The sequence below is a fragment of the Oncorhynchus gorbuscha genome, linkage group LG05 (assembly GCF_021184085.1).
Source record: "Oncorhynchus gorbuscha isolate QuinsamMale2020 ecotype Even-year linkage group LG05, OgorEven_v1.0, whole genome shotgun sequence".
Taxonomy (NCBI): Eukaryota; Metazoa; Chordata; class Actinopteri; order Salmoniformes; family Salmonidae; genus Oncorhynchus; species Oncorhynchus gorbuscha.
The window spans coordinates 56,736,926-56,764,514 of NC_060177.1; the positions used below are offsets into that span (position 1 = coordinate 56,736,926).

Sequence of the window (27,589 nt, forward strand, 5' to 3'; positions counted from 1 at the left end):
GAAAAAAGGAAAGGGTCTGAATACTCTACCAAAGGTGCTTCAACAAAGTACTGAGTAAAGGGTTTGAATACTTATGTAAATGAGATATTTCCGTTTTTTGCAAAAATGTATAAAAACCTGAATTTTGATTTGTCATTATAGAGTATTGTGTGTAGATTGATAAGAGAGACAATTCAATCAATTTTCGTGGAAAATGTGGAAAAACTCAAGGGGTCTGAATACTTTCCAAATTTACTGTATGTAGCTAGCATAAAGCCTCTTCACAAATGGTTTCTATCAAGTCATAGCTATCACATCACTGGCACCGTTCTCTGATGAGGAGATTTTTAATTGCTGCTCCAGTGAAAAAACAGACACTAAATTGGACAGCAGCAAGTAAGGTGTGTGTGAGATACTACCAACTTTACTTTTTTTGTCCAGAAGAGCTTGTTGGCTTGAAATCGTTTCTGATTTTATTGATCAAGTTCATTTAACACATAAACATTTACATTTCAATATTTCTTCATGTACACAGAAAAGCATTGGGTAAAATTCCAAACAATTGTTGTGATTCATAGTATTTTTATGGAATCAAAAACATAACATTAATGATAAAAGAATATGTTTCCGTATCGTTGTCCTTCACTTAAAGTGATGTGTACTATGTTGCAGTGCTAAATGATTGTCCTTGGTATGTCCTTAGATTCTCCTTGAACATGTTGAGAGAAAATAAGTGTTTTTTTGCAAACATATATTTTACAAATAATAAAATAAAAGTCTATGACAGTGATACGACTTTGAAAGTATTGCTACGGTTGCAATTACAGTTATTGTTATTTTTTTCTACCAGAAGCACAAACTGCTTGCACAGTTGTGGACACTAGATTTGGCATTGATGATTATATGGTTTATTTACAAAAAAGTGCTAATATCGTTGCTGTGTAATCTTATGTGCATAAAAACAGCTTAAATATTGACATAGAGCAGATATATTTGATAGGTCAATAACTACAACAGTCCAATGTTCTCCAGTCCTGTTTGAGTGCCTCTGTTACTCTTGTGTCATTCCATAAATAGCATTGATTTTCTCCTGGAACATTTTGACAACAACCCCCCTCTTTAGCTTCATGGTAGGTCCTGGAGAGAATATTGAAGAAAGAAAGGATATTGAACCAGACTCACTGTGCTCTCAAAATAAGTGTCCTCTCTTTCCTGTGCTCCAATCACATTTGATGTACTCAACAGCTTGGAAGAAAGATTATATCATGTAATGGTATCCAGATGAATGTTGTTTAGTTTGAAACAGTCACATGGCTGCCTCGTCAGATACTGTACGTGATGAACATTACTGGCAAAACATTCATTTCAGATACCGTATGTGATTAACTTCAGATATTGTGCGTGATAAACATTACTGGCAAAACATTTACTTCAATCTCGACGTTCTTTGTAAAAGTGTGTCAAATTCTGAAAAAGCTCATTATCTATTGAAAATTACATACAGTAACATCACAAGACTAGCTTTAGTTTAACAATCTAAGTTAGTTTAATATATAGTACTATCAAATGTTTGGACACACCTACTCATTCAAGGGTTTCTCTTTATTTTTACTATGTTCTACATTGTTGATTAATAGTGAAGACATCAACACTATGAAATAAAACATATGGAATCATGTAGTAACCAAAAACGTCTTAGACAAATCAAAATATATTTTATATTTGAAATACTTCAAAATAGCCACCCTTTGCCTTGATTACAGCTTTGCACACTCTTGGCATTCTCTCAACCAGCTTCATGAGGTAGCCACCTGGAATGCATTTCAATTAACAAGTAGCCTTGTTAAAAGTTCATCTTCATGCGTTTGAGCCAATCAGTTGTGTTGTGACAAGGTAAGGGTGATTTACAGAGTAGCCCTATTTGGTAAAAGACCAAGTCCATATTATGGTAAGAACAGCTCAAATAAGCAAGGGGAAATGACAGTCCATCATTACTTGAAGACATGAAGGTCAGTCAATCTGGAAAATTTCAAGAACTTTGAAAGTTTCTTCAAGTGCAATCGCAAAAACAGTCAAGTGCTATGATGAAACTGGCTCTCATAAGGACTGCCACATGAAAGGAAGACCCAGAGTTACCTCTGCTGCTGAGGATAAGTTCATTAGAGTTAACTGCACCTCAGATTGTGGCCCAAATAAATGCTTCAGAGTTCAAGTAAGAGACACATCTCAACATCAACTGTTCAGAGGAGACTGTTTGAATCAGACCTTTATTTAATTAACCTTCATTTAACTAGGCAAGTCAGTTAAGAGCAAATTCGTATTTACAATGATGGCCTACCCAGGCCAAACCCTAGCCAGGACGATGCTAAGCCTATGGGACTCCCAATGACGGCCTGATGTAATACAGCCTGGAATAAAACCAGGGTCTGTAGTGATGCCTCTAGCACTGAGATGCAGTGCCTTCGACCACTGCGCCTGTCACGACTTCCGCCGAAGTCGGTCCCTCTCCATATTCGGGTGGCGTTTGGCGGTTGACGTCACCGGCCTTCTAGCCATCGCCGATCCACTTTTCATTTTCAATTTGTTTTGTCTTTGACTTACACACCTGGTTTCAATCTCCCAATTACCTGTTCATTATTTAACCCTCTGTTCCCCCATGTTTGTGATTGTTTCTATGTAGGAAGGTCCGTTATTGTGGGTTCTGGTATAAACGTATAAAATACGTTTATACCAGCTACACCCAGACTTCCTTACAGCGTCACTCGGGAGCCCGATGGTTGAATTGCTGCAAAGAAACCACAACTAAAGGACACCAATAAGAAGAGGATACTTGCTTGGGCCAAGAAACATGAGCAATGGACATCATACCGGTGGTAATCAGTCCTTTGGTCTGATGAGTACAAAAGTACTTCCAACCGCAGTGTTTTTGTGAGACGCAGAATAGTTGAAGGGATGATCTCTGCATGTGTGGTTCCCACCGTGAAGCATGGATAGGGAGGTGTGATGGTGCTTTGCTGGTGACACTGTCAGTGACTTATTTAGAATTCAAGGCACACTTAACCAGCATGGCTACCACATCATTCTGCAGCGATACGCCATCCCAGCTTGTTTGCGCTTAGCGGGACTATTATTAGTTTTTCAACAGGACAGTGAGCCAAAACACACCTCCAGGCTGTGTAAGGGCTATTTGACCAATAAGGAGAGTCATGGAATGCTGCATCAGATGACCTGGCCTCCACAATCACCCAACCTCAATCCAATTGAGATGAGTTTACCGCAGAGTGAAGAAAAAACAGACAACAAGTGCTCAGCATATGTGGGAACTCCTTCAAGACTGTTGGAAAAGCATTCTTCATGAAGCTAGTTGAGAGAATGCCAAGAGTGTGCAAAGCTGTCATCAAGGCAAAGGGTGGTTACTTTGATGATTCTAAAATATAAAGTGATTTGTTTAACACGTTTTTGGTTACTACATGATTCCATATGTGTGATTTCATAGTTTTGATGTCTTCACTATTATTCTATAATGTAGAAAATAGCCCCAAAAGATACAAATCCTTGAATGAGTGGGTGTGTCCAAACTTTTGACTGGTACTGTATATATTTCTCACACTGACTGACTCACCCAGTTCTCCCCCGGATATGGAGAAGTCTCTGTCCAAAATGACCCACTTCTGGACCCTCTGGGCATTGGAGTTGGCCTTAGCATTTACTCGCTCTATGCCCTCCTGGATGGCCTTGTAAATAGCTGGCTCCTCACTGGCTATAATCTCAGAGGCCTTGGTTGCCATGACGCCACGCTGCTGGCAGAAAGCCAAGGCCTCTGGGGTCAACTCGTCCGTTGGATCGCCGTTGTCGTCGACTACACACTACAGAAGGAGAATGGGGTCAAAGGTTAGGAGTGATCCAGGAGTCTTTCTGAACAGAGCCTGGTTCCAGATCTGTTTGTGCGGTGTAATTCTATTTGAATTGCTTAATAATTCTAAAGCAATAATTCTAAAGTATGCCAATGAACATGAGTTGGCAATACAGTCCACATCTAATGTTTGAGGCCTTACTTTGAGTGTGAGCAACATAGAGAGGAATTTGAGCTTGTCTCCGAGCAACATGGCGTTGCTGATGATGGCGGTCTCTGCTTTCACTGCATCCTCAATGGGCACAGGTGGAATATTCTCTCCTCCTGCTGTTATGATCAGCTCTGCAGGACAAGATATGTCATACTTAGCTAGATATTTAGATCATAGATCTACATGATGTTCAATGATTATCTTGTATATCCAGGCTCAAGGTAGGAGTTACCCTTAGGCACAGACTTAGGATCAGGGGAAGGTACACAAAATCGACCTTAGATCAGTGTCTTGAGGAAACAGCATCTTACTCACATCAAAACAGAACACTGGAAGGCATGTTGTGTAATGGCTATATACAGTACATCTAGAAAATAAACTATTTTTTTATTTCTTTTTTATTTCACCTTTATTTAACCAGGTAGGCCAGTTGAGAACAAGTTCTCATTTACAACTGCGACCTGGCCAAGATAAAGCAAAGCAGTGCGACAAAAACAACAACGCAGAGTTACATATGGGATAAACAAACGTACAGTCAATAACACAATAGAAAATCTGTAAACAGTGTCTGCAAAGGAAGTAATGAGGTAAGGCAATAAATAGGACATAGTAGCAAAGTAATTACAATGTATCAATTAACACTGGAGTGATAGATGCGCAGATGAGGATGTGCAAGTAGAAATACTGGTGTGCAAAAGAGCATAAAAATAAGTAAATATGAGGATGAGGTAGATAATTGGTTGGATGGGTTATTTACAGATGGGCTGTGTACAGCTGCAGCGATTGGTAAGCTGCTATGACAGCTGATGCTTAAAGTTAGTGAGGGAGATATAAGTCTCCAACTTCAGTAATTTTTGCAATTTGTTCCAGTCATTGGCAGCAGAGAACTGGAAGGAAAGGTGGCCAAAGGTGTTGACTTTGGGGATGACCAGTGAAATATACCTGCTGGAGCGCGTGCTACGGGTGGGTGTTGCTATGGTGACCAGGGAGCTGAGATAAAGCGGAGCTTTACCTAGCAAAGACTTATAGATGACCAGGAGCCAGTGGGTTAGACAACGAGTATGTATCGAGGACCAGCCAACGAGAGCATGCTGTTCGCAATGGTGGATAGTATATGAGGCTTTGGTGACAAAACGGATGGCACTGTGATAGACTGCATCCAATTTGCTGAGTAGAGTGTTGGAGGCTATTTTGTAAATTACATCGCCGAAGTCAAGGATCGGCAGAATAGTCAGTTTTACAAGGGTATGTTTGGCAGCATGAGTGAAGGAGGCTTTGTTGCGAAATAGGAAGCCGATTCTAGATTTAATTTTGGATTGGAGATGCTTAATATGAATCTGTAAGAAGAGTTTACAGTTTAGCCATGTATTTATTGTTGTCCACATATTCTAAGTCAGAACCGTCCAGAGTAGTGATTCTAGGCAGGCAGGTGCGGGCAGCACCTGCCCGCCTAGCATCACTAGTCTAAGTACTATACCCTTTATCCTCCCTGTGATGAACAGGAAGTTGTCCTTGTCGTGCTTGCCCAGGTCTCCAGAGTGCAGCCAGCCCTCCTGGTCCAAGGCCTCCTCAGTCTTTTCTGGCTCGTTCAGGTAGCCCATGAACACATGACGCCCCCAGAAACAGATCTCACCATTCCCATCCTGGTCTGGCTTGTCCAACTTTGTCTGGCAGCCACTCACCACCTTTCCACAGCTGAGGACAACATCAAGATATTCTTTGTTGTTGACAGTTTGCTGTCAACTCTTTCTACGGTGAGACCGCAAAGCAAGAATGTATTAAATGTCACTTTTATATCTGATGGCTTATCGGTATCAATTCATGTTTTGCTATCACAATGCTAGCTTTGTCAATGACAAATTAATGAATGTAAACAGTCATTAAAAATTGTCAGTGGACATCCTAGTTTTCCAGTTGCTGACCTCATGATCTTGAAGTTATTCTCCCAGGAGATGGTGTGAGGGCCGGTGCTTTCACTCATCCCATACAGCTCATACAAGGGGAGGCGAAGGCTCATGAAATACTCCAGGGTCTCCCTGGTGATGGGTGCGGCCCCTGTTAAGCAGTTCCTGCAGCGGTCCAGGCCCATGGCCCAGTGAACCTTCTTAAAAACCAGGTTGTTTGCCAGCATGTAGCCCCAGGGCAACAGGTTCTCACTGGAATCCACAACAAACAAGGAGGAATGCCACACATGGTGTAAAAGATTAAAGAGATTCTCTGTTACCTTTGTATACTTTTTAGCAGTAGTTCTGATAGTGGCACTCACGAGCCAAAAGCGGTCCCCGAACATTGTGCACCGCGTCATTGCTCGCCGTCTCTTGTTTTGCTGTGTGTGCATCTTGCTAGCTGTCTCTCAAATGGTGAGGGGCTGATTGGCTGAAACTCAAATTGCTAGGGGCCTGGCCCACATGGTGGAAAATGTAGGGAAAATGGCGCTGCAAAGCTTCCAGTGAACAAACTAGGGGTTTGCTGGCTAATTGAGGTAAGACAGTAATTCTGCCCATAGATTATGCATGTATGAACAAAACAAATTGACATATCCAGCCCAAAGCGGGAGGATTAAAAAAGATTTACTAGTCGCCAAACTTGGCTGGAATTTAATCTAGTTTAGAATACAAAAAATGCTATTTGGGCATGTTTTTTAAATTGTTATTGATAAGATCATGTCTATGGGTGAAATTTGATGCACTGAAAATCTGCATTATTTCTGCAGTACGGGTTTAATTGAACAACAAGAACCTGAGCTAAATTCTTACCCATTCATGGCACTGTAGCTGGCTTGCAATCCGATGGATTTAGCCCAGTCTGCCACTCTTTTCCTCATACCAGAGGACTTGGCACCAATGGCTTTCATCTTCTCCTGCATCTTCTCCCACACACGGGGAACTCCCAGGAAACTGGTGGGGCGCACCTCTTTCAGAGTAGTCCCCAAAGAGCCCTATGAAATCATAAAGTTGCTGGTTATCAAGTCATTTCAAGTTACTCCAGTCCAAGTTACTCCAGTCCAAGTTACTCCAGTCCAAGTTACTCCAGTCCCACCCTTCCCAACCAAGTCAAAACCAAACTACCACAATTCAATCAATTGTTCCCAATGTAAATAGCATTTTGAATGGAAAGTAATGCACATCATCAATTTCTGTAGTATAATAGTTATGGATTCTGACCTTCAGGGCGTCTGGTTCTGCGAAATACGTCACCGCTGCGAATCTCATGGCGAGCCACATGTCGTTGACCTGGGCAGCTACATGGCTCAGGGGCAGGTAGCTCACCACCACCTCCTCACCATGTTTCAGATCTGGCATGGTGCCCACCGCATTTGAAGTCCAGGTGATCTGAGGAGAGAGTCGGTCACCACTTAGAGGAAAAACTATGCGCTACTTTTTTGTTTGTCCTTACCGTGAACAATACATGGACAAAATTGTGACTTTTTCACATACTGTATCCAGAGCACAGTGGCCACAGAGCTATCTCAACCATATAGTACTACTGTAATGTGACTGAGGGAGCCACCACATTCTGTGAGGATGAAGGGAAGGCCAGCTGGTTACTGCAGTACAGTAAATGTACATGTAAATATAGAGCTTTTTCCTCAATAGGAATACTCACATTGTCATGACTCAGCATGACCCCTTTGGGGTTGCCTGTGGTTCCAGAGGTGTAGATGAGTGTACAACACTGGTTAGCCCTCTGACTGTCCACCACAGCATCTAGCCGTTCATCAGACACATCCTCACCCAGCTTCATAAACTCAGCCCACTGTAGGAGGACAGAGGTTGAGTCGGTAACACCTGATTCACATTATAGAGCCAATACGAATCGTACTGTGCTGGCTTAGATATTTTCTATTCACATGATCCTTTTCAGAAGGGTTCCAGCAACTATGGTGGCTGTGTTAACAAAGCTGTTTGCTCAGTAATGTGAATGGATTAACAGTCTCACAGTTACAGTGTAGGAAAGGAAATATTCTAGGAAATAATGTGTGCTACTAACATTTCTATCTATTAGGCAAATAAATCATGTTTTTTTTCCAGCTGGCTAAACTTGATCTTGTTTATAGATATTATTTTGATGCAAACTTACAGTGTACAAGTTTGGCAGCTTCTGTTGCAGTTCATCTTTGTACTGAACGATAGCTTTCAAGTGTGGAAGCTTGTCCTTAACCTGAAAGGTATGGACAAAGTAGGAATTTTAGAATTAATCATTTTGGCACAAAAACAAAAAACATTTTCACTTGATCTACTTACAAATAAAACAGCACAGTAATGGATGAATTCTTTTTTTTAATGTGTATATTATTTGCATAATTCTGTGCATAGGTTTCATGGCTATTGGTATTTTTCAGTTTTCTCCATATATTATTGTATACAAAATAATTTACGCATTTGTCTCACCCGTTTTTAAAAATCTATTGCACACCTACTGTATATTACTTGACATGGATAAATAAAACCAAAGTGTATTCATGTTTTCCTTATGTCTACTGTGTAATTTATTGTGATGTTAATGTGTCAAATGTATTCAACTGACCGAATGTACATGCCTGTACATGTATGTGTACATTTCTTTATTTTATTTTATTGGCAGACACGACCAGGGGACCGTATAGTTCAGTATGTGTTATGGGGTCTCACCTGGAGGATTTTGAGGAGCTGTTTGTGGTTCTCCACCACAAGGACATTGGCCTCACAGTTGTCTGCTACATACTGACATGCCTCGGGGGAGTTGGTGGTGTAGATGCCTGCAGCAAAACCCCTGGCACACAACACACATCAAACAACTTTCTTATTGAGGCGGTTTAGACTGTGAAGGCGGTTTAGACTGCTGAAGCAGCTGGTTGTCCAAGTCACACAGCATTTACAGTATGAACAATAGTGCAGGGTAGTGCATGGTATTATTGTGCATGGTAAGATAGTGCATGGTAAAATAGTGCATGGTAATATAGTGCATGGTAAGATAGTGCATGGTAAGATAGTGCATGGTAAGATAGTGCATGGTAAGATAGTGCATGGTAAGATAGTGCATGGTAATATAGTGCATGGTAAGATAGTGCATGGTAAGATAGTGCATGGTAAAATAGTGCATGGTAAGATAGTGCATGGTAAGATAGTGCATGGTAAGATAGTGCATGGTAAGATAGTGCATGGTAAGATAGTGAATGATAAGATAGTGCATGGTAAAATAGTGCATGGTAAAATAGTGCATGGTAAAATAGTGCATGGTAAAATAGTGCATGGTAAGATAGTGCATGCTAGATGTATAATAATAGGGGCGGCAGGTAGTCTACTGGTTAGAGAGGTGAGCCAGTAACCGGAGGTTTGCCAGTTCGAATTCCGGGTCTGACGGGAAAATATTTGGCCTGTCGTTGTTTTCTTGAGCAAGGCACTTAACCCCCCACAACAACATCTCCCCAGGCACCCAGTGTGGCAGCCCCCCCCCCCCCCCGCATCTCTCCAAAAACCTGTGTATGTACAGTATGTGTGTCTTTCAGAGGGGGTTAAAAGCAGAAGTCAAATGTTGCTATTATTACCCAGCCAGGATGCAGCCAATGTCTGAGATGAACCACTCTGGAGAGTTAAAGCCCAGAATACCGACACCATGGTAACGCTCCAGCCCCAACTACAGTAGAGAGAAGAAGAGAAAGAGTCCGAAAGAAACATTTAGAATCAATAAGAATGCGGCACACTGCCTCATTTACTGTTGACCTACGTGATGCTTTGAAAAGTACTCCAGTTTATAGCCTCTCCTTGACACTGGAGACGTAACTTAAGCATTGAATCTAACACACCCAAGTGTTGGTTTTCACCAGCATCATTCTTACAAGGAGACAGACATGGCAATGAGAAAAAAAGGAAATTATTTCTGCTGTGTCAACATTCATCATCCCCTTTCACTGGAGGTAAAATTCTAAATAGTCCATAGCCCAGGGATCATCAACTAGATTCAGCCTTGAGACAATTTTTAAATTAAGCAATAAGGCCCTCAGCCGTGGTATATTGGACATATAAAACAACCCCCTGAAGTGCCTTATGGCTATCATAAACTGGTTACCAACGTAATTAGAGCAGTAAAAATACATATTTTGTAACACCCGTGAAATACCACGGCTGTCAGCCAATTAGCTTTCAGAGCTGAAACCACCCAGTTGATAATGAAAAGTATGAAAATGTATGCACTCACTAATGTAGGTGGCTCTGGATAAGAGTGTCTACTAAATGACTCAAATGTCAAATTTAACAAATTTAAAATTACAAATAATTTGTAGACCTCAGATTGACTGCAAGAAGCCCAAAAAGATATGTTTGACTAAAACATAATAATTTCAAACATTGCTTACATTTGTATACGATCACGCATCTCTCTATTATCTGTGGGAGATTTCTTTAGTTAATTTCACTTAGGGCTTATTTCCACCAATGAAAAAAGACATATAATACTAATCTACATATATATTTTTTAGCTTAGAAAATTTGGGGGGCCAAATAAAACCACCCGCTGGCCAAATCTGGCTCAAATTTGCCAGTTTTCAGTGATGTTAACAGATCTTCATTAGAATTCACTGGCAAAGTTCAAAAATACTCATACGCCTCTATATAGATACAGACACTAATAAATGCAGAATACATCCAGGTAAAAGTACATCATAACATAGAACTTTGAAAGATTATTTTCCATTAAATTCCACGCAAGCATAGAACAGAGAGCAACTAAAGAGCACAGACACCGACACAACAACTACACCAATAAACAGACCTTGAGGAAGCTCTTGGCCGCCAGTCGGCACTGCTGGAGATACTCCCTCCAGGTCAGGGTGACCCACTGCCCCTCTTTCTTAGATGCCAGTGCAGGCAGGTCTCCGTAGTTCTCCACCGTCTCCAGGAACATCTGGTGGACGGTCATGGGGGCCTTGCAGCCCAGCCCTGTCTCAGTCATCCTCAGCTTGACCGCCTGATCCCTAAAGGAGCACCAGAGCTGCTCCGCTGGGGCCAGAGACACATCTGACAGCTTCAAGGGCACCGAGGCACCTGTAGTGAAATCAAATCAAATCAAACGTAATTTGTCACATGCGTCGAATACAACAAGTGCAGACCTTAGTGTGAAATGCTTACTTACATACAAGCCCTTAACCAACAGTACAGTTCAAGAAGAGTTAAGAAAATATTTACCAAATAAACTAAAGTAAAAATAATAAAAAGTAACACAATAACATAACAATAACGAGGCTATATACAAGGGGTACCGGTACCGAGTCAGTGTGCAGGGGTACAGGTTAGAGGTCATTTGTACATGTAGGTAGGGGTGAAGTGACTATGCATAGACAAACAGCGAGTAGCAGCAGTGTACAAAACAAATGGAGGAGGGGGGGGGGGGGTTGTCAATGTAATAGTCCGGTGGCCATTTGATTAATTGTTCAGCAGTCTTATGGCTTGGGGGTAGAAGCTGTAAAGGAGCCTTTTGGTCCTAGACCTGGCGCTCCAGTAGACTTGGCGCTCCACTTGCCGTGCGGTAGCAGAGAAATCAGTCTATGACTTGGGTGACTGGAGTCTCTGACAATTTTATGGGCTTTCCTCTGACACCGCCTATTATATACAGTGGGGAGAACAAGTATTTGATACACTGCCGATTTTGCAGATTTTCCTACTTACAAAGCATGTAGAGGTCTGTCATTTTTTATCATAGGTACACTTCAACTGTGAGAGACGGAATCTAAAACAAAATCCAGACAATCACATGGTTTTTAAGTAATTAATTTGCATTTTATTACATGACATAAGTATTTGATACATCAGAAAAGCAGAACTTAATATTTGGTACAGAAACCTTTGTTTGCAATTACAGAGATCATACGTTCCCTGTAGTTCTTGACCAGGTTTGCACACACTGCAGCAGGGATTTTGGCCCACTCCTCCATACAGACCTTCTCCAGATCCTTCAGGTTTCGGGGCTGTCGCTGGGCAATACGGACTTTCAGCTCCCTCCAAAGATTTTCTATTGGGTTCAGGTCTGGAGACTGGCTAGGCCACTACAGGACCTTGAGATGCTTCTTATGGAGCCACTCCTTAGTTGCCCTGGCTGTGTGTTTCGGGTCGTTGTCATGCTGGAAGACCCAGCCACGACCCATCTTCAATGCTCTTACTGAGGGAAGGAGGTTGTTGGCCAAGATCTCGCGATACATGGCCCCATCCATCCTCCCCTCAATACGGTGCAGTCGTCCTGTCCCCTTTGCAGAAGATCATCCCCAAAGAATGATATTTCCACCTCCATGCTTCACGGTTGGGTTGGTGTTCTTGGGGTTGTCTTCATCCTTCTTCTTCCTCCAAACACGGCGAGTGGAGTTTAGACCAAAAATCTCTATTTTTGTCTCATCAGACCACATGACCTTCTCCCATTCCTCCTCTGGATCATCCAGATGGTTATTGGCAAACTTCAGACGGGCCTGGACATGCGCTGGCTTGAGCAGGGGGACCTTGCGTGCGCTGCAGGATTTTAATCCATGACAGCGTAATGTGTTACTAATGGTTTCTTTGAGACTGTGGTCCCAGTTCTCTTCAGGTCATTGACCAGGTCCTGCCGTGTAGTTCTGGACTGATCCCTCACCTTCCTCATGATCATTGATGCCCCACGAGGTGAGATCTTGCATGGAGCCCCAGACCGAGGGTGATTGACCGTCATCTTGAACTTCTTCTATTTTCTAATAATTGCGCCAACAGTTGTTGCTTTCTCACCAAGCTGCTTGCCTATTGTCCTGTAGCCCATCCCAGCCTTGTGCAGGTCTACAATTTTAGCCCTGATGTCCATACACAGCTCTCTGGTCTTGGCCATTGTGGAGAGGTTGGAGTCTGTTTGATTGAGTGTGTGGACAGGTGTCTTTTATACAAGTAACGAGTTCAAACAGGTGCAGTTAATACAGGTAATGAGTAGAGAACAGGAGGGCTTCTTAAAGAAAAACTAGCAGGTCTGTGAGAGCCGGAATTCTAACTGGTTGGTAGGTGATCAAATACTTATGTTATGCAATAAAATGCTAATTAATTACTTAAAAATCATACAATGTGATTTTCTGGATTTTTGTTTTAGATTCCATCTCTCACAATTGATGTGTACATTTACATTACATTTAGGTCATTTAGCAGACGCTCTTATCCAGAGCGACTTACAAATTGGTGCATTCACCTTATGGCATCCAGTGGAACAGTCACTTTACAATAGTGCATCTAAACCTTAAAGGGGGGGGCGGTGAGAAGGATTACTTATCCTATCCTAGGTATTCCTTAAAGAGGTGGGGTTTCAGGTGTCTCCGGAAGGTGGTGATTGACTCCGCTGTCCTGGCGTCGTGAGGGAGTTTGTTCCACCATTGGGGGGCCAGAGCAGCGAACAGTTTTGACTGGGCTGAGCGGGAACTGTACTTCCTCAGTGGTAGGGAGGCGAGCAGGCCAGAGGTGGATGAACGCAGTGATAAGAAATTACAGACCTCTGTATCAAATACTTGTTCTCCCCACTGTAGGTACTGGACTGCAGGAAGCTTAGTCCCTTCTGTAGTGCCTTAGGGTCAGATGCCGAGGAGTGCCATATCAAGCTGTGATGCAATCGGTCAAGATGCTCTCGATGGTGCAGCTGTAGATCTTTTTGAGGATCTGGGGACCCATGCCAAATCTTTTCACTCTCCTGAGGGGGAACAGGTTTTGTCGTGCACTCTTCACAACTGTCTTGGTGTGTTCAAACCATAAATTATCTTTCGTAATGTTGTCACCAAGGAACTTGAAACTCTCGGCCCACTCCACTACAGCCCCGTTGATGTTAATAAGGGCCTGTTTGGCCCGCCTTTTCCTGTAGTCCACGATCAGCTCCTTTGTCACATTGAGGGAGAAGTTGTGGTCCTGGCACCACACTGCCAGTTCTCTGACCTCCTCCCTATAGGCTGTCTCATCATTGCCGGTGATCAGGCCTACCACTGTTGTGTCATCAGCGAACTTAATGATGGTGTTGGAGTATTGTTTGGCCACACAGTCGTGGGTGAACAGGGAGTACAGGAGGGGACTAAGTACACACCCCTGAGGGGCTCCCGTGTTGAGGATCAGCGTGACAGATGTGTTGTTTCCTACCCTTACCACCTGGGAATGGCCCATCAGGAAGTCCAGGATCCAGTTGCAGAGGGAGGTGTTTAGTCCCAGGGTCCTTAGCTTAGTGATGAGCTTCGTGGGCACTATGGTGTTGGAACGCTGAGCTGTAGTCAATGAATAGCATTCTCACATAGTGCCACGGGGCAGTAATATTTAGGCAGGTTACCTTTGCTTCCTTGGGCACAGGGACAATGGTGGTTTGTTTGAAACATGTAGGTATTACAGACTCGGTCAGGGAAAGGTTGAACATGTCAGTGAAGACACCAGTCAGTTGGTCCGCGCATGTTTTGAGTGCTAGTCCTGGTAATCCATCTGGCCCAGCGGCTTTGTGAATGTTGACCTGTTTAACGGTCTTGCTCACATTGGCTACCGAGAGTGTTATCACACAGTCATCCAGAACAGCTGGTGCTCTCGTGCATGCTTCAGTGTTGCTTGCCTCGAAGAAAGCATAAAAGGCATTTAGCTCGTCTGGTAGGCTCACGTCACTGGGCAGCTCGCGTCTGGGTTTCCCTTTGTAGTCCGTAATAGTTTTCAAGCCCTGACATATCTTATGAGCGTCAGAGCCGGTGTAGTAGGATTCAACCTCAATCCTATATTGACTCTTCGCTTGTTTGATGGATCGTCTGAGGGCATTGCGGGATTTCTTATAGGCGTCCGGATTAGTGTCCCACTCCTTGAAAGCGGCAGCTCTAGCCTTTAGCTCGTGGATGTTGCCTGTAATCCATGTCTTCTGGTTGGGATATGTACATACGGTCACTGTGGGGTCGACGTCGTCGATGCACTTATTGATTAAGCCAATGACTAAGGTGGTATATTACTCAATGCCATTGGATATATCCCAGAACATTTTCCAGTCTGTGCTAGTATAACAGTCCTGTAGCGTAGCATCCATGTCATCTGACCACTTGTAGTATGCGGACAGCAGGGGCAGCAGTTTCCTGCCATCAGTGGTAGTTTATGAAGTAATCTCAACGACTAGTATTCCCCTGCCCTGTCCCCAGTGGACCGCAGGCAGGTACAGAATGAGAATGTGTTCTCAGTGAACTTACTTTGTAAAATAAGGGTTAAATTAAAAATAAGTCAGGGTGTGTGTCTATTTCTGAGAATCAGACTGGACTATCTCTATCCCACCCTTCTTCGATGTCTCAGTGTGAAGCATAACCATTTGAACCCTCTTAACTAGAGCTGGGCTGCCTGTATCATATTGATTCAGAGAATAGAGGAAGCTATGGAATGTCCCTGCCTACCCACCAATCAGTTTTGAGTGGTGAAACTGGCTCTGATTAAATAGAAAAGGTTGATTGATCAAAATCATGCAATGGGGGACAGGTAAATCATTTTCTTCCTCAAGAAATAACACATTTCCTAGAAGTTCAGAATAACTGTAACCTTGAACTAATTATGCTTTTAGGCACATTTCTGTCAACCTGTTCCACACGTTTCTTTATAACTGCTGTATTATTAACTACAAAACACAATCATGTTTCTCTTATAGGTGATAAACATCTGATCTGCTTCAGTTAATGAAGTTGAGTACATATCCTTTAAAAAAACATCTTAGCTCTACCTATGATCACCATAAACTGCTATTACCTGAGAGAGGATCCCATTGAGGTCCCTCTGGTCCTGGTGATCTGGGTGGTTTGGTTGGTGCTTCAGGTATGCTTGCTGGGGTTATCATTGCAGGTTCTACAGCAGCTGTCTCCTGGCTGTCTTTGCCCTCTCCATCTGACTCGGACTCAGAGTTTGGCTGTGGATGGTCTACTACTCCTCCATTGACAAGGGGACTGGAATGGTTTCTGTTCTGTTGGAGTTTGAAGACTGGTGGTAACTGTTCGGTTTCGCCAAGAGGAATGTCACTCACACAACTAGAATGAAGCACACGAAAATAAAATATGCTTTAAAGAAACACTCAGTCATAAAATACTGTACCATTATTTGGTGAATATTTAGCAACTATAAACTGGTACTTCAACTGTCCTGACAGAATTTGTTCTCCAGCATAGAAGATTACTATAAGTCCACCTACCTCTCAGAACTCTTCTCTACGACAGGAACCCCATTGAGGACAATGGAATCCTCTTGTTCAGACATCTTGTAATTGCTTAAATAAAAGACGTAAATGATCTACATTGGACGTGCAGAAACCACTAGATCATGATGAACAAGCTTTACATATCAAATGAATAACATTTGTGCAAAGGCTCCTGATATTCTACTGATTGAAGAGACGAAGTGTAACCTTCTGGATCTTTATATGAGTGGGTATTGCAACATGACAGCGTCAGGGGTGGTGTGTCAATAGCTGCTTAGTTCAATTGATAACAAATGGCGAAATTAAAGGGTTTGTACCAAAAAACCTGTAACCATTTGAAGAGCTTTTTCCGACCTTTCACTTAAATATAGCAGGTTACACCAAGACGGTTGATTCTTAAATTAGAAAGTGACTGAGAAAGAGCGGGTATTTCTGCCGAAACACCCTTTTTTTGTCTTGTCTTCAAAGGCAGATCTCAGTCAAGGTCCTGTACAGTAGTTATCTCCACAGGCACACATAGTAAATGTGTTGGTTTTGAACATGTCTCAAATACAACATAGGCCCAAAGCATGTAGTGCACATAGAGTAACATGTTGGGTTACTTGACCATGATACCTCATCATTATCTCCGACATGATGTCAATCAGCCTAAGATGAAAAATGTCAATGAAATTATGCCATCTTGTGTTTTATCTTGAAATTGAAGACACTTTTCACACATAACTGCTCTAGTTTAGCTATGCCAGTCATAATGATGACATGGCTTGAGTATACCATATTGCCAAGAAGCTGCTGAACATGTATGGAGAGAGAAAAATGGATACGGTCTCTTCAAATTCCAAACAAATAGTTACAATATTGAGACAGAGCTCATAACAGTGACATAGCATTTTTCTCTGGTTCATGAGGACATTGTTTTGTTTCACCACTTCAACAAGAAAAGAACAGAATATCCGTCCAGATAGATCAGATAACTATGGTCAAAATGTCTCTCGGCAAAAGTTAATCATAATTGCAAAACAATTGCCTAAGTTATGTGGCAAAGTAAACACTGAACTTTTGCACAGAATGCTGCAAACATGAGTGCTTACTGACGTTTCTGCGAGAAAAAAAAACAATGAACTGAAATAAGATAAATTGGATAGAATCTCTATGCGCTCTTAAAGGATCAATGCACGCGTTTTTATCTCAATATCAAATCATTTCTGGGTAACAATTAAGCACCTTAACGTGATTGTTTTAAATTAGAAATGGTAAAACAAAATGAACAAAAATAGCTTCTTAGCAAGAGCAATTTCCCAAGCAAGAAATTTGATAGGGCTGTCTGTGAGTGGTCTAAGTGGGAGGGGAAAACTAAAAACTAGCTGTTATTAGCAGAGATGATTGGAACTCTTTCTTATTGGTCTATGTATTGCCTGGTGATGTCACCAGGGCAGGCAGGTCAACACTCCATCCCACCAAACAAACACTAAAAGGGCATATCATCAATTTCACAATTTCACTGTATTATTCCAAACTCATAGCGTGTAAATATATATAAAACACAGATAAATCAAGTTTTTGACTGCACTGGTCCTTTAACAGATTACCTCTAAACAAGTAGCAAATTGACACAAAAATATACAATTCTGTATCTATGTTCCTACATGAGCAAGGACTCAACCCATCAAGTAATGAGCTGTCCATTTCAAATATTGAAATATATTTTAGTATGTGTGTATCTCTCCAGCAGCATCAGCTCTAGAGTGACCCAGGCAAGCACTGTTTGTGTTGGCTTTAACAAGACAATAAAGAATAAGCCTGAGCCTGTTGGCAAAACAATAAAACCTGAGGAACCTGCTTGTTTAAGTTTAGTTCAAACATGCTTTTTGCATGTATGTCCTAAGATGTAGGCCAGGTCATGTTTGTTTGTTTGCTTTGAACACATGTATATATCTATATATAGATTTGGCAACCAATACATGCAGCTATTATAGGTTACCGGTCAAATTCTTTTCACTCTGAACATGCCTCTGCCCCTGAAATTCAAACATTACATTGGATTTATACCGTGAAGGCTACTGTATCAGTACCAGAAAGCAATCTAAAAGTCAAAATCACAGTTACTCTTGGTTATAATGGTTAGACAATTACATGCAATTATAGGCAACTTAACACCTCCCAGTATCAGTCAATGCTTTGCTGTAGATGCTGAATAAATAATCCTAAATATTCACCAAGGTTTATAATGCAATAACTGTCCAACTGCTTCAAATTGATTTCACAAACCAAGACTGACGGACCAATGTATACCAAGACAGACAGACGGACAGATGGACGGACGGACGGACGGACAGACGGACAGACAGACAGACAGACAGACAGACAGACAGACAGACAGACAGACAGACAGACAGACAGACAGACAGACAGACAGACAGACAGACAGACAGACAGACAGACAGACAGACAGACAGACAGACAGACAGACAGACAGACAGACAGACAGACAGACAGACAGACAGACAATTGACCCTAGTTCCCCACTCTGACATGTGAGCAAGGACTGTAGGAACATGTTGCAAGAGCTGTCTGTGATTTGTAGATTGACGTGGTGGTCTAGCATATGAAAAAATAGCCTATCGTGAAAGAATTGTAAGCACACATAAACAAATGTATTAATTCATTCCAGAGTAGTAATATGATAAAACCTTTCTATTGAATAAAGACAGAGCAGATATCCTACCTTGTTCAGAGACTTTGTTCAGACAGGGATAGACAGAGGCAGGTGCTATATGACATCACCTTGACAGGAGAGAGTGCAGGGAAAACTTGGATGGACCTCGATGTAATGTGCACAACGTGGGACTGTCACCCAGGACAGCAGCTGATAAGCCCGTAGAGGTATGTATAGGGAACAGTACTATCCAACTCAGGTCTGTATGTACTCTTACGTAATTTCCCCCACACCTGAGGGTCAAATAGCTAGTTAACGATCCACCGGTAAACTTGAACAAAGGTTACCTTCTGCAGCAGTAGGTGCTGGAAACTGACAAGGAGGTTGTGTGGGGGTAGCAGACTACATTACAGCCTATGGATCTAGGTTAAGCCTGTGTTGACATTGCTGTGAATGTTTACGTGAATGTTAAACAGTTTTAAGACACATTTCATGAGAAACATATTTCTGATTCTAAGAATATGAAGTAAAACCATCACTTTAGCTCAAGACCCTGATCATTTTGACTGGACTAAAGCAAGCTATTGTGTCAGCCCTTATCAGTTCTAAATCATGGGGATGTAACATTAATTATTTTCACTCTGAACATGCCTCTGCCCCTGAAATTCAAACATTACAGATGTATACCGTGAAGGCTACTGTATCAGTACCAGAAAGCAATCTAAAAGTCAAAATCACAGTTACTCTTGGTTATAATGGTTAGACAATTACATGCAATTATAGGCAACTTAACACCTCCCAGTATCAGTCAATGTTTTGCTGTAGATGCTGAATAAATAATCTTAAATATTCACCAAGGTTTATAATGCAATAACTGTCCAACTGCTTCAAATTGATTTCGCAAACCAAGACAGATGGACCAATGTATACCAAGACAGACAGACGGACAGACGGACAGACGGACGGACGGACGGACGGACGGACAGACAGACAGACAGACAGACAGACAGACAGACAGACAGACAGACAGACAGACAGACAGACAGACAGACAGACAGACAGACAGACAGACAGACAGACAGACAGACAGACAGACAGACAGACAGACAGACAGACAGACAGACAGACAGACAGACAATTGACCCTAGTTCCCCACTCTGACATGTGAGCAAGGACTGTAGGAACATGTTGCAAGAGCTGTCTGTGATTTGTAGATTGACGTGGTGGTCTAGCATATGAAAAAATAGCCTATCGTGAAAGAATTGTAAGCACACATAAACAAATGTATTAATTCATTCCAGAGTAGTAATATTATAATACCTTTCTATTGAATAAAGACAGAGCAGATATCCTACCTTGTTCAGAGACTTTGTTCAGACAGGGATAGACAGAGGCAGGTGCTATATGACATCACCTTGACAGGAGAGAGTGCAGGGAAAACTTGGATGGACCTCGATGTAATGTGCACAACGTGGGACTGTCACCCAGGACAGCAGCTGATAAGCCTGTAGAGGTATGTATAGGGAACAGTACTATCCAACTCAGGTCTGTATGTACTCTTACGTAATTTCCCCCACACCTGAGGGTCAAATAGCTAGTTAACGATCCACCGGTAGACTTGAACAAAGGTTACCTTCTGCAGCAGTAGGTGCTGGAAACTGACAAGGAGGTTGTGTGGGGGGTAGCAGACTACATTACAGCCTATGGATCTAGGTTAAGCCTGTGTTGACATTGCTGTGAATGTTTACGTGAATGTTAAACAGTTTTAAGACACATTTCATGAGAAACATATTTCTGATTCTAAGAATATGAAGTAAAACCATCACTTTAGCTCAAGACACTGATCATTTTGACTGGACTAAAGCAAGCTATTGTGTCAGCCCTTATCAGTTCTAAATCATGGGGATGTAACATTAATCGATATAGCAAGATAACTTCTGAAAGTTTATGAGAAAAGAGGAGACTTTGACACACATACACAGATCTTTAATCTGTGGAACAAACATTGTGCAACAACAACTTGTTGTAGTGTGAAACACCTCTGCATTGAAATAAGTGTAACAAATTAATGTCAACTAAGTTGTTTTCTAAGATTAATGTATATTGTTATTGACCCGTATTTAATTTCCAGTGGTTAAATTCTGTATTTTAGATCAAAGTATCAGTCTTATGTTGTGTCTTGAGGGGTGTTGGATTGTATGACGTGAGAACTGCAATAATCTGAAGCTGGACGTGGTGTTTGAGTAAATGCAGGTGAGAGTTCAACCACGTGCTCCAGTTATTCTGGGCACCAAGGTCATTTAGTCATACCACCAGTCACACCACACCTGCCCTCACTTATCATTGCCGCAGCAAGTCTGGAGATATGCCAGAAATATTAACAGGGCTACAATATCAAAATTGTACATAGCAACAACTATATATAGGCCAGACTTGTCTATGAAATTGGGTCCTGCTTGTGACATCTCCCCCCCCCCCCAAAATTGCTTAATTAAAAAAAAAAAAACATTCAAAATATTTTTTTTATTTAAAAAAGTACATACAGGAAAACTGTACAATTACATTAATCAACATATCAAAGATAGCAGACTGAACACAGCAGTGCAGATCACCTCAAGATAAAAACGTAGTATTCAATATCTTTAAATATTAGCACTTCAAGTACTGGTGGGTAATAACATTCAATCTGGATAACGACACAAAACAAATCATATGGCTAGAGAAATGTATCGACAAATATTACGAAAACAAGCAAAACCCAAACATGACGGAGAGTAAACAAGGAGAACCAATCTCCAAAAGAAAACATGAGTCCTCGATGGATACAGACGACTTAAGCTTTTCACCACCGGGAATCTGTTAAAATCAATAAATGACAAACTGGGAATACTTGAACTAGTCAGTAAAGATATAAAATAATTGTAGGCGAGCCTACAAAACAAACAAAACAAACAAACAAGCTAAAAGGGACAGTCAAGAAGATTGAAATGGACGTTAATGAACTTAAAAAGGAGAACATCTTTCTGAGAAAAGTCTAACGGCTCGTGTTCACTAGCACACGGTATATTTCCCAGAGTGGCTCGGTTGTGGGCGTGCTGGCAGCATATGGCAGCATTATAGCAGCACGTTTGATTGTGCGTCAATAATTCAGCATAGCAAATTGTATGAAGGTCTGGCTATTAAATGGGTAAATAGTTTAATCCTTTCTCAATTTCAGGAATTTATTCACAGGTAAATAATAATATGCTTTAAAATGCTCTGGTGACAAACACACTTTGTTGCCCTGTTTCAAATCGTCCACATGGCTGAATCGTCCATATGGCTGGGAGAACCTATTCAAGCAAGTAAATACATTTTGAAAATGTAAAAAATAAAATGATGCATTAAATATCACCAGCTGCCTAACTTCATATTAGCTAGGTATCTTGATGTATTTATCACTGTAAAAAAAAAAACTCCAAATGCATTTGTAGGTAGCTAGCTAGCTGTCAAAGTGAGAGAGTAGGCTATTGTGGATAGGACAGTTACTTTGTAGTTTCAGTCCATAGAAGTGATGTTCAAAGGGAGAGTGTAGGCTATTGTGGATAGGACAGTTACTGTGTAGTTTCAGTCCATAGAAGTGATGACGGAGATAATAGTAACATAATATTCAGTGCGGTCTAATTTGAGTATGATGAAGTCATAAGTGATGATGTTTCTTGTGAGTTCTTTGGTCCTCAGATACAGAGAGCTGTGAAAGCCTGTCTGCAGACTGAAGAGGTCCCAATGAAGAGCAGTGGTTCTTAGTCCTGGGGACTCAAAGAGGTGCGTGCACATTGTTGTTTTTGCCACAGCACGACACAGCTGATTCAAATGATCAACTCATCTTCAAGCTTCAAGTGGTATTTATGTATTCATTTGTGATGCTATCCTTGATATGATCCTGCTATTGTCACATGCTACCAGTGGCGATTTTAGCATGTAAGTCTTGGTGGGGCAAACCCCCCAAAATTGTGATGCACGCCAGAAAAGCCACTACACATAAAAACATAGCTGATATGGCAGACTTGCTTAGACAAATGTGTTTTCTAATGACAATTAAGATGTACAAACTATGGCATAAGGGGACGACAAGCGGATAAGAGGCAATCCATAATTTCGATTAAGACATTCATGAGAAAGCGCCGACGGACGTAGTCAATAACTAGGTGTTCAGCACTTTTGAAACGTACAGTGTGTGATGAGCATGATGGGAGACAGAGAGCCGGTTTCAAGCGCAGGGCGCAGCAGGTGTTTATTGGTAAAGGACCACAGGAGGAGGCAGGTAGCTGGGTCCAGGGGCAGGCAGAAGGTCATACACAGGGGGTCCAAAAAGGCAACAGTACAGGCAGGGAAAAGGCTAGTAACGTCGTCCGGGAGATCAGGCAATAGCTTGATAACAGGAAATACGAAAGGCTAAGGTACAGGCAGGGAATAGGCAAAAGGCGTCGTTAGTGAGACAGGCAAAAGTGATATTGCACGGGAGGATTACATTACAGGAAAAACAGCGCTCCGAATAGAAACAAACAATAGCTCACAATGATGAGGTGCAAAGAACTGAACTAAATAGTGTGTGATCATAACTATTCATCATGAACAGGTGATCAGAATTCAGGTAATTGGGATCTGGAGAGTGAGCTGTGTTCAGGGGATCTATGTCTTTGAGAGTGTGAGCTGGAAAGTGGGCTGGAAAGTGAGCTGCTATCAGGGAATCTACTGTTTGAGAGTGGGAGTTGGAAGCAGACGTTACACAGTGACAGAATTCAGAGCATTGGCCGTTATTACAGTGTTCTCCCTGTACAACAAGTCAAAATAAATGGGGCATATAAACAGACAATGAAAGCTCTTACAATATTCGATGATTACGTTAAAAGTGTGGCGCTCAGAACAGGTGGGACTCTACACACACGTGTGTGCACATGCATCTATCTATCCAATGATATCATGATTTGTTATAAGGGATATTATACTTTTGTAATCCACAATGACCTAGTGATGTAAAAGTCAAATAATGACATTATCTTCCATATTCCTACAGATACCTTTTAACTGGAGATCCCTTCAAAAAGATTGCCAACAGTTACCGTGTAGAGCACTGCCAGATTGGGTGACCAGGGCCATCTCGGACTGCCTCCTGGGGAATTCAGGCGTGTGAAGGCGACCTGTGTCCTGCATAACTTCATACGAATGGACACGAGGACCAGGAGGGGATCTGCAGCTCGTCGCCGTGTGCCAGAGGAGAAGTCTGCTGCTCTGCAGGATGTTTCAAGGATGGTGTCCAACAACGCAGGAAGAGAGGCAATCTGTGTGCGGGAGATTTTCACCTCCTACTTATTTGAAGAGGGTGCTGTTCCCTGGCAACACCATAGACTACACTATGCACAACCAAAGGCTCTTCCATTTACTTAGCTATGTCAACTGCAGTTATTCAATTCCCAGTTTCTTTCCCTTTGATTTCTGCTTCTCGGGTGAGGGTACTGTTTAGGTAATGGTGTGATGTCTGTACAAAAACAAAACAGGCTATTTTAAGTCACTGTTGGGGTTTGTTTCCTTATTCCTTGTCATTCATTGGCTCATTGGTGAAATTAGCATTTTGACAATATATTTAATTAAATCATTCAAAAACCTTTATTAATGCAATTGCAGACAGAAGTTGACAACAGGAACATAATGCATGTTTCCGAGTAAGTTCTGCAACATTTAAAAGGTCCCAAGTTATTTTATTAAACCCGAAGTCCAGTCCTTGTGATGTCACTGTACACGTCATTACCTTCTACGCTTCAGACCAAGCCCATGCATTCACAGCTACATAAACTTGCAAGAGAGATACAATAGTTCCAGTGTTTCTAAGGCCTAGGCAATAAATGTCAACTCCCCAAAGTTGATTTATTGTGGAATGTCTCACTAGTCTCTTATCTCCTACACTCCCCTGCAGAGTTCTGTCTCAGTCACACATTTCTCAGAGGGGTCTCTTTATACGAGGCAGAGTCTATAAAACAACTGTGAACTAATACTAAACCTCTATAATGAATAGATATATATTGTTAATCTGTAGTCTAGGACCCTACAAATGTAAGGAGGTCTTATGACCCCTCCCCTTCTATTAATACAACTTAAGCATAATAAATTATTATAATACATCAAACATTTGGTACAGCCCCTATCATGACCCCTAGGTGAACCTCTTTCATTTCCCCCTTTGAGACTAATTAGTCTCACAGCTTTAATCATAATATTCTCCTCTGAAATTAAATAGATTAGGCAAATCCCCTGGATCCATTTGATCCCAGGGATGGCCTTCTAAAGGGGAGAAACAACTCCTAAGGTTCCTGGAATACTAGTGAGGGTGGGTGAGTCTGGTTATACTCCCATTCCTCTTGAGTCCTGAAAAGAACCACACAAATTGAATAAACAATGGGATTAAGAGATACCAGAAATGCGCCAGTATCACCTTCAGCACGATTTGTATCAGCTTTTCTTATAACCCATCCCCTTCTATTAATTTCCACATAAGCATAATTAATTATTATAATACATCAAACATTTGGTACAGCCCCTATCATGACCCCTAGGTGAACCCCTTTCATCACCCATATTGAAAAAATGTAGAACACTTAGACAATTTATAACCCACACCTACACAGTCATGTATCAATCTGATTGATGGATTATGTTGTGCAGTAAGCAGGCTCAGGTGTATAAATGTGGCTCCTTCCACCTTCAAAGAATAGGCAAGAGGGCCAACCATGGAGCATATAAGACCCTTCATTATTTCTATAACTATGCTATATTGTTTGTCTTTATCTGTCTGCATGTTTTCCCACATAAAGTACTCTGCAGCCACTTAGTGTAGACACCAGGTGAGGCCACACACATAGATTCCTGTTGAACAATGTCTCTTTAACTACCTTTTTTTCTCAATAAGTCTCTCCTTCACTTCATCCCTCTCTCCTCTTCTCCCTAAATCCTCTAGGTGAACCCCTCCCGCATCTGAACTGGCTACATAGAGGGCACAGCATGATCAGAGGTGAGAGGTCACTTGGTCGGGTCAACAGGAAGTATTATTAAAGAGATGCTTTACATTGAAATACAGATAGAGATGTAGTAGTCCTGGAGTTAATGATCCAAGTTCAGTTTTGCATTTCACCTCCTGATAATTATGATGACTGACAGTGTCAGAATACATTTAAAAAACAAGGTTTTTAACGTGCTATCTCTCTATCTGTCTCTCGTCAGCAGGTATGTTTTGACTGAGCCAACCCCCAGTCTTGTCATCGCCACCTTACCCGCTCTTAAGATAACCTTTGGACTGACTGGGAGCAAAAGGCTGGTTAGGAGACACCACTAGAGACACTATTATGTAATTGTGATGAACTGAGAGAATATTAGGGTTGCCTTGTGATTCATTAATCATATGCTGCCTTCCGTGCTCCTCTGTTCATACCTCTTTCTCTTTCTGTCTTTTACAGATCTATCGACACATCCTCTTTCTTCCTCTGTTTTTATAATGCAGACCAGATGTGCATTGAAGTACAGATTGAACTTGTATTTATAATATTACAATTATAATATTTATAATACATGTATTATGTATTTATAACACTTGAATAATTACATTCTTTCAAGAAAGTGTTTCACATTCTCTACTGATTGAAATTAAGTCTCTCATTTGATGAAATACTACACCTATCCTGTGTTTATCAGATCAATGCAAATGAAGGAAATTAGATATTGAGATAAACCGGTTTTACAGTATTTACAAGATGCAGAGGAAGTGTGGTGTGCTGTATTTAAATTCTGTTTCTGTATATATGAGTTCCAAATCATCAGCCTTTAACTAGTTAAATCATGTTTCTAGTCTATTGAATAGTTACAATGAGTAACCATTGATGTCCCAGGGCCAGAATTGGTAAACACTGTTGAAGTGTAATGGGAGTCGTCTGAAGAAGAGGAATTGGACCAAAGCGCAGTGTGGTAAGTTTTCATGCCTTTTTATTGTAACTGAACACTATAACAAAATAACAAAGAGAAATAAAAGAAACCAAAACAGTCCTGTCAGGTGCAGAAAACACTAAACAGAAAATAACTACCCACAAAAACCATGTGGGAAAAAGCTACCTAAGTATTGTTCCCAATCAGAGACAACGATAGACACCTATTCTGAATCAGAACCATACCTGGCCAAAACAAAGAAATACAAAAACATAGAAAAAAGAACATAGAATGCCCACCCAAATCATACCCTAACCAAACCATAATAGAGACATAAAAAGCTCTCTACGGTCAGGGTGTGACAGTACCCCACCCCCAAAGGTGCGGACTCCGGCAGCAAAACCTGAACCTATAGGTGAGGGTCTGGGTGGGCATTTCTCCGCGGTGGCGGCTCTGGTGAGGAACGTAAGACCCTCTAGAGCGGGGACCCTCGCCGCCGACCCTGGACTGGGGACCCTCGTAGCGGGCCCCGGACTGGGCTCCCTTATTTTGGGCCCCGGACTGGGCACCCTCGTTGTGGGCCCCGGACTGGGCACCCTCGTTGTGGGAAACCTTGTTGGGAGCTCCGGACTGGAGAGCGTCGCTGGAGGCTCCGGACTGGAGGGCGCCTCTGGAGGCTCTGGACTGGAGGGCGACACTTGAGGCCCCGGACTGAAGAGTGTCGCTGATTGATAAAATCTGGCAGCCTTTCCTCTCCTACTTGGACGAGTCGGCGCTGTGAATTTGTACT

General features: G+C 41.8%; 1 protein-coding gene and 1 long non-coding RNA gene across 7 annotated transcripts; one reads left to right on the top strand and one right to left on the bottom strand.

The window, feature by feature from the left end:
• Positions 1-434: 434 nt before the first annotated feature.
• Positions 435-20,408, bottom strand: LOC124036115 (long-chain-fatty-acid--CoA ligase ACSBG2-like). Of its 3 annotated transcripts, XM_046350270.1 has the most exons (16): positions 20,205-20,407; positions 18,919-18,977; positions 16,188-16,262; positions 15,752-16,026; positions 10,794-11,065; positions 9,571-9,659; positions 8,675-8,795; positions 8,124-8,204; positions 7,650-7,799; positions 7,208-7,375; positions 6,800-6,981; positions 5,966-6,199; positions 5,521-5,738; positions 4,035-4,174; positions 3,602-3,845; positions 435-1,116 (listed from the first exon to the last, which is right to left on the bottom strand). In XM_046350270.1, exons 3-16 carry the CDS (start codon positions 16,250-16,252, stop codon positions 1,031-1,033), a joined length of 2,325 nt encoding a protein of 774 aa, XP_046206226.1. In that variant the 5' UTR covers positions 16,253-16,262; positions 18,919-18,977; positions 20,205-20,407; the 3' UTR covers positions 435-1,030. The 3 variants fall into 3 exon arrangements, with proteins under 3 accessions (XP_046206226.1, XP_046206227.1, XP_046206225.1); XM_046350271.1 differs by lacking the exon at positions 18,919-18,977 and having other exon boundaries at positions 20,205-20,408; XM_046350269.1 differs by lacking the exon at positions 20,205-20,407 and having other exon boundaries at positions 18,919-19,077.
• On the top strand, positions 19,895-26,988 carry LOC124036116. Of its 4 annotated transcripts, none has more exons than XR_006838854.1 (5): positions 19,895-22,653; positions 23,906-24,174; positions 25,841-25,894; positions 26,107-26,227; positions 26,337-26,988. It is a non-coding gene; the product is annotated as an uncharacterized LOC124036116 (long non-coding RNA). The 4 variants fall into 4 exon arrangements; XR_006838856.1 differs by having other exon boundaries at positions 19,898-22,653; positions 26,107-26,197; XR_006838853.1 differs by having other exon boundaries at positions 19,902-22,653; positions 26,104-26,227.
• The last annotated feature ends 601 nt before the right edge of the window (positions 26,989-27,589 follow it).

Coding starts and splice junctions, on each gene's coding strand:
- LOC124036115 (XM_046350271.1), bottom strand. CDS start 16,252: ATGTCTGAACAAGAGGATTCCATTGTCCTCAATGGGGTTCCTGTCGTA. Junction 6,982..7,207: donor CAGAACCAGACGCCCTGAAG/GTCAGAATCCAT, acceptor ATGATTTCATAG/GGCTCTTTGGGGACTACTCT. Junction 6,200..6,799: donor AGCTACAGTGCCATGAATGG/GTAAGAATTTAG, acceptor TGTGGATTCCAG/TGAGAACCTGTTGCCCTGGG.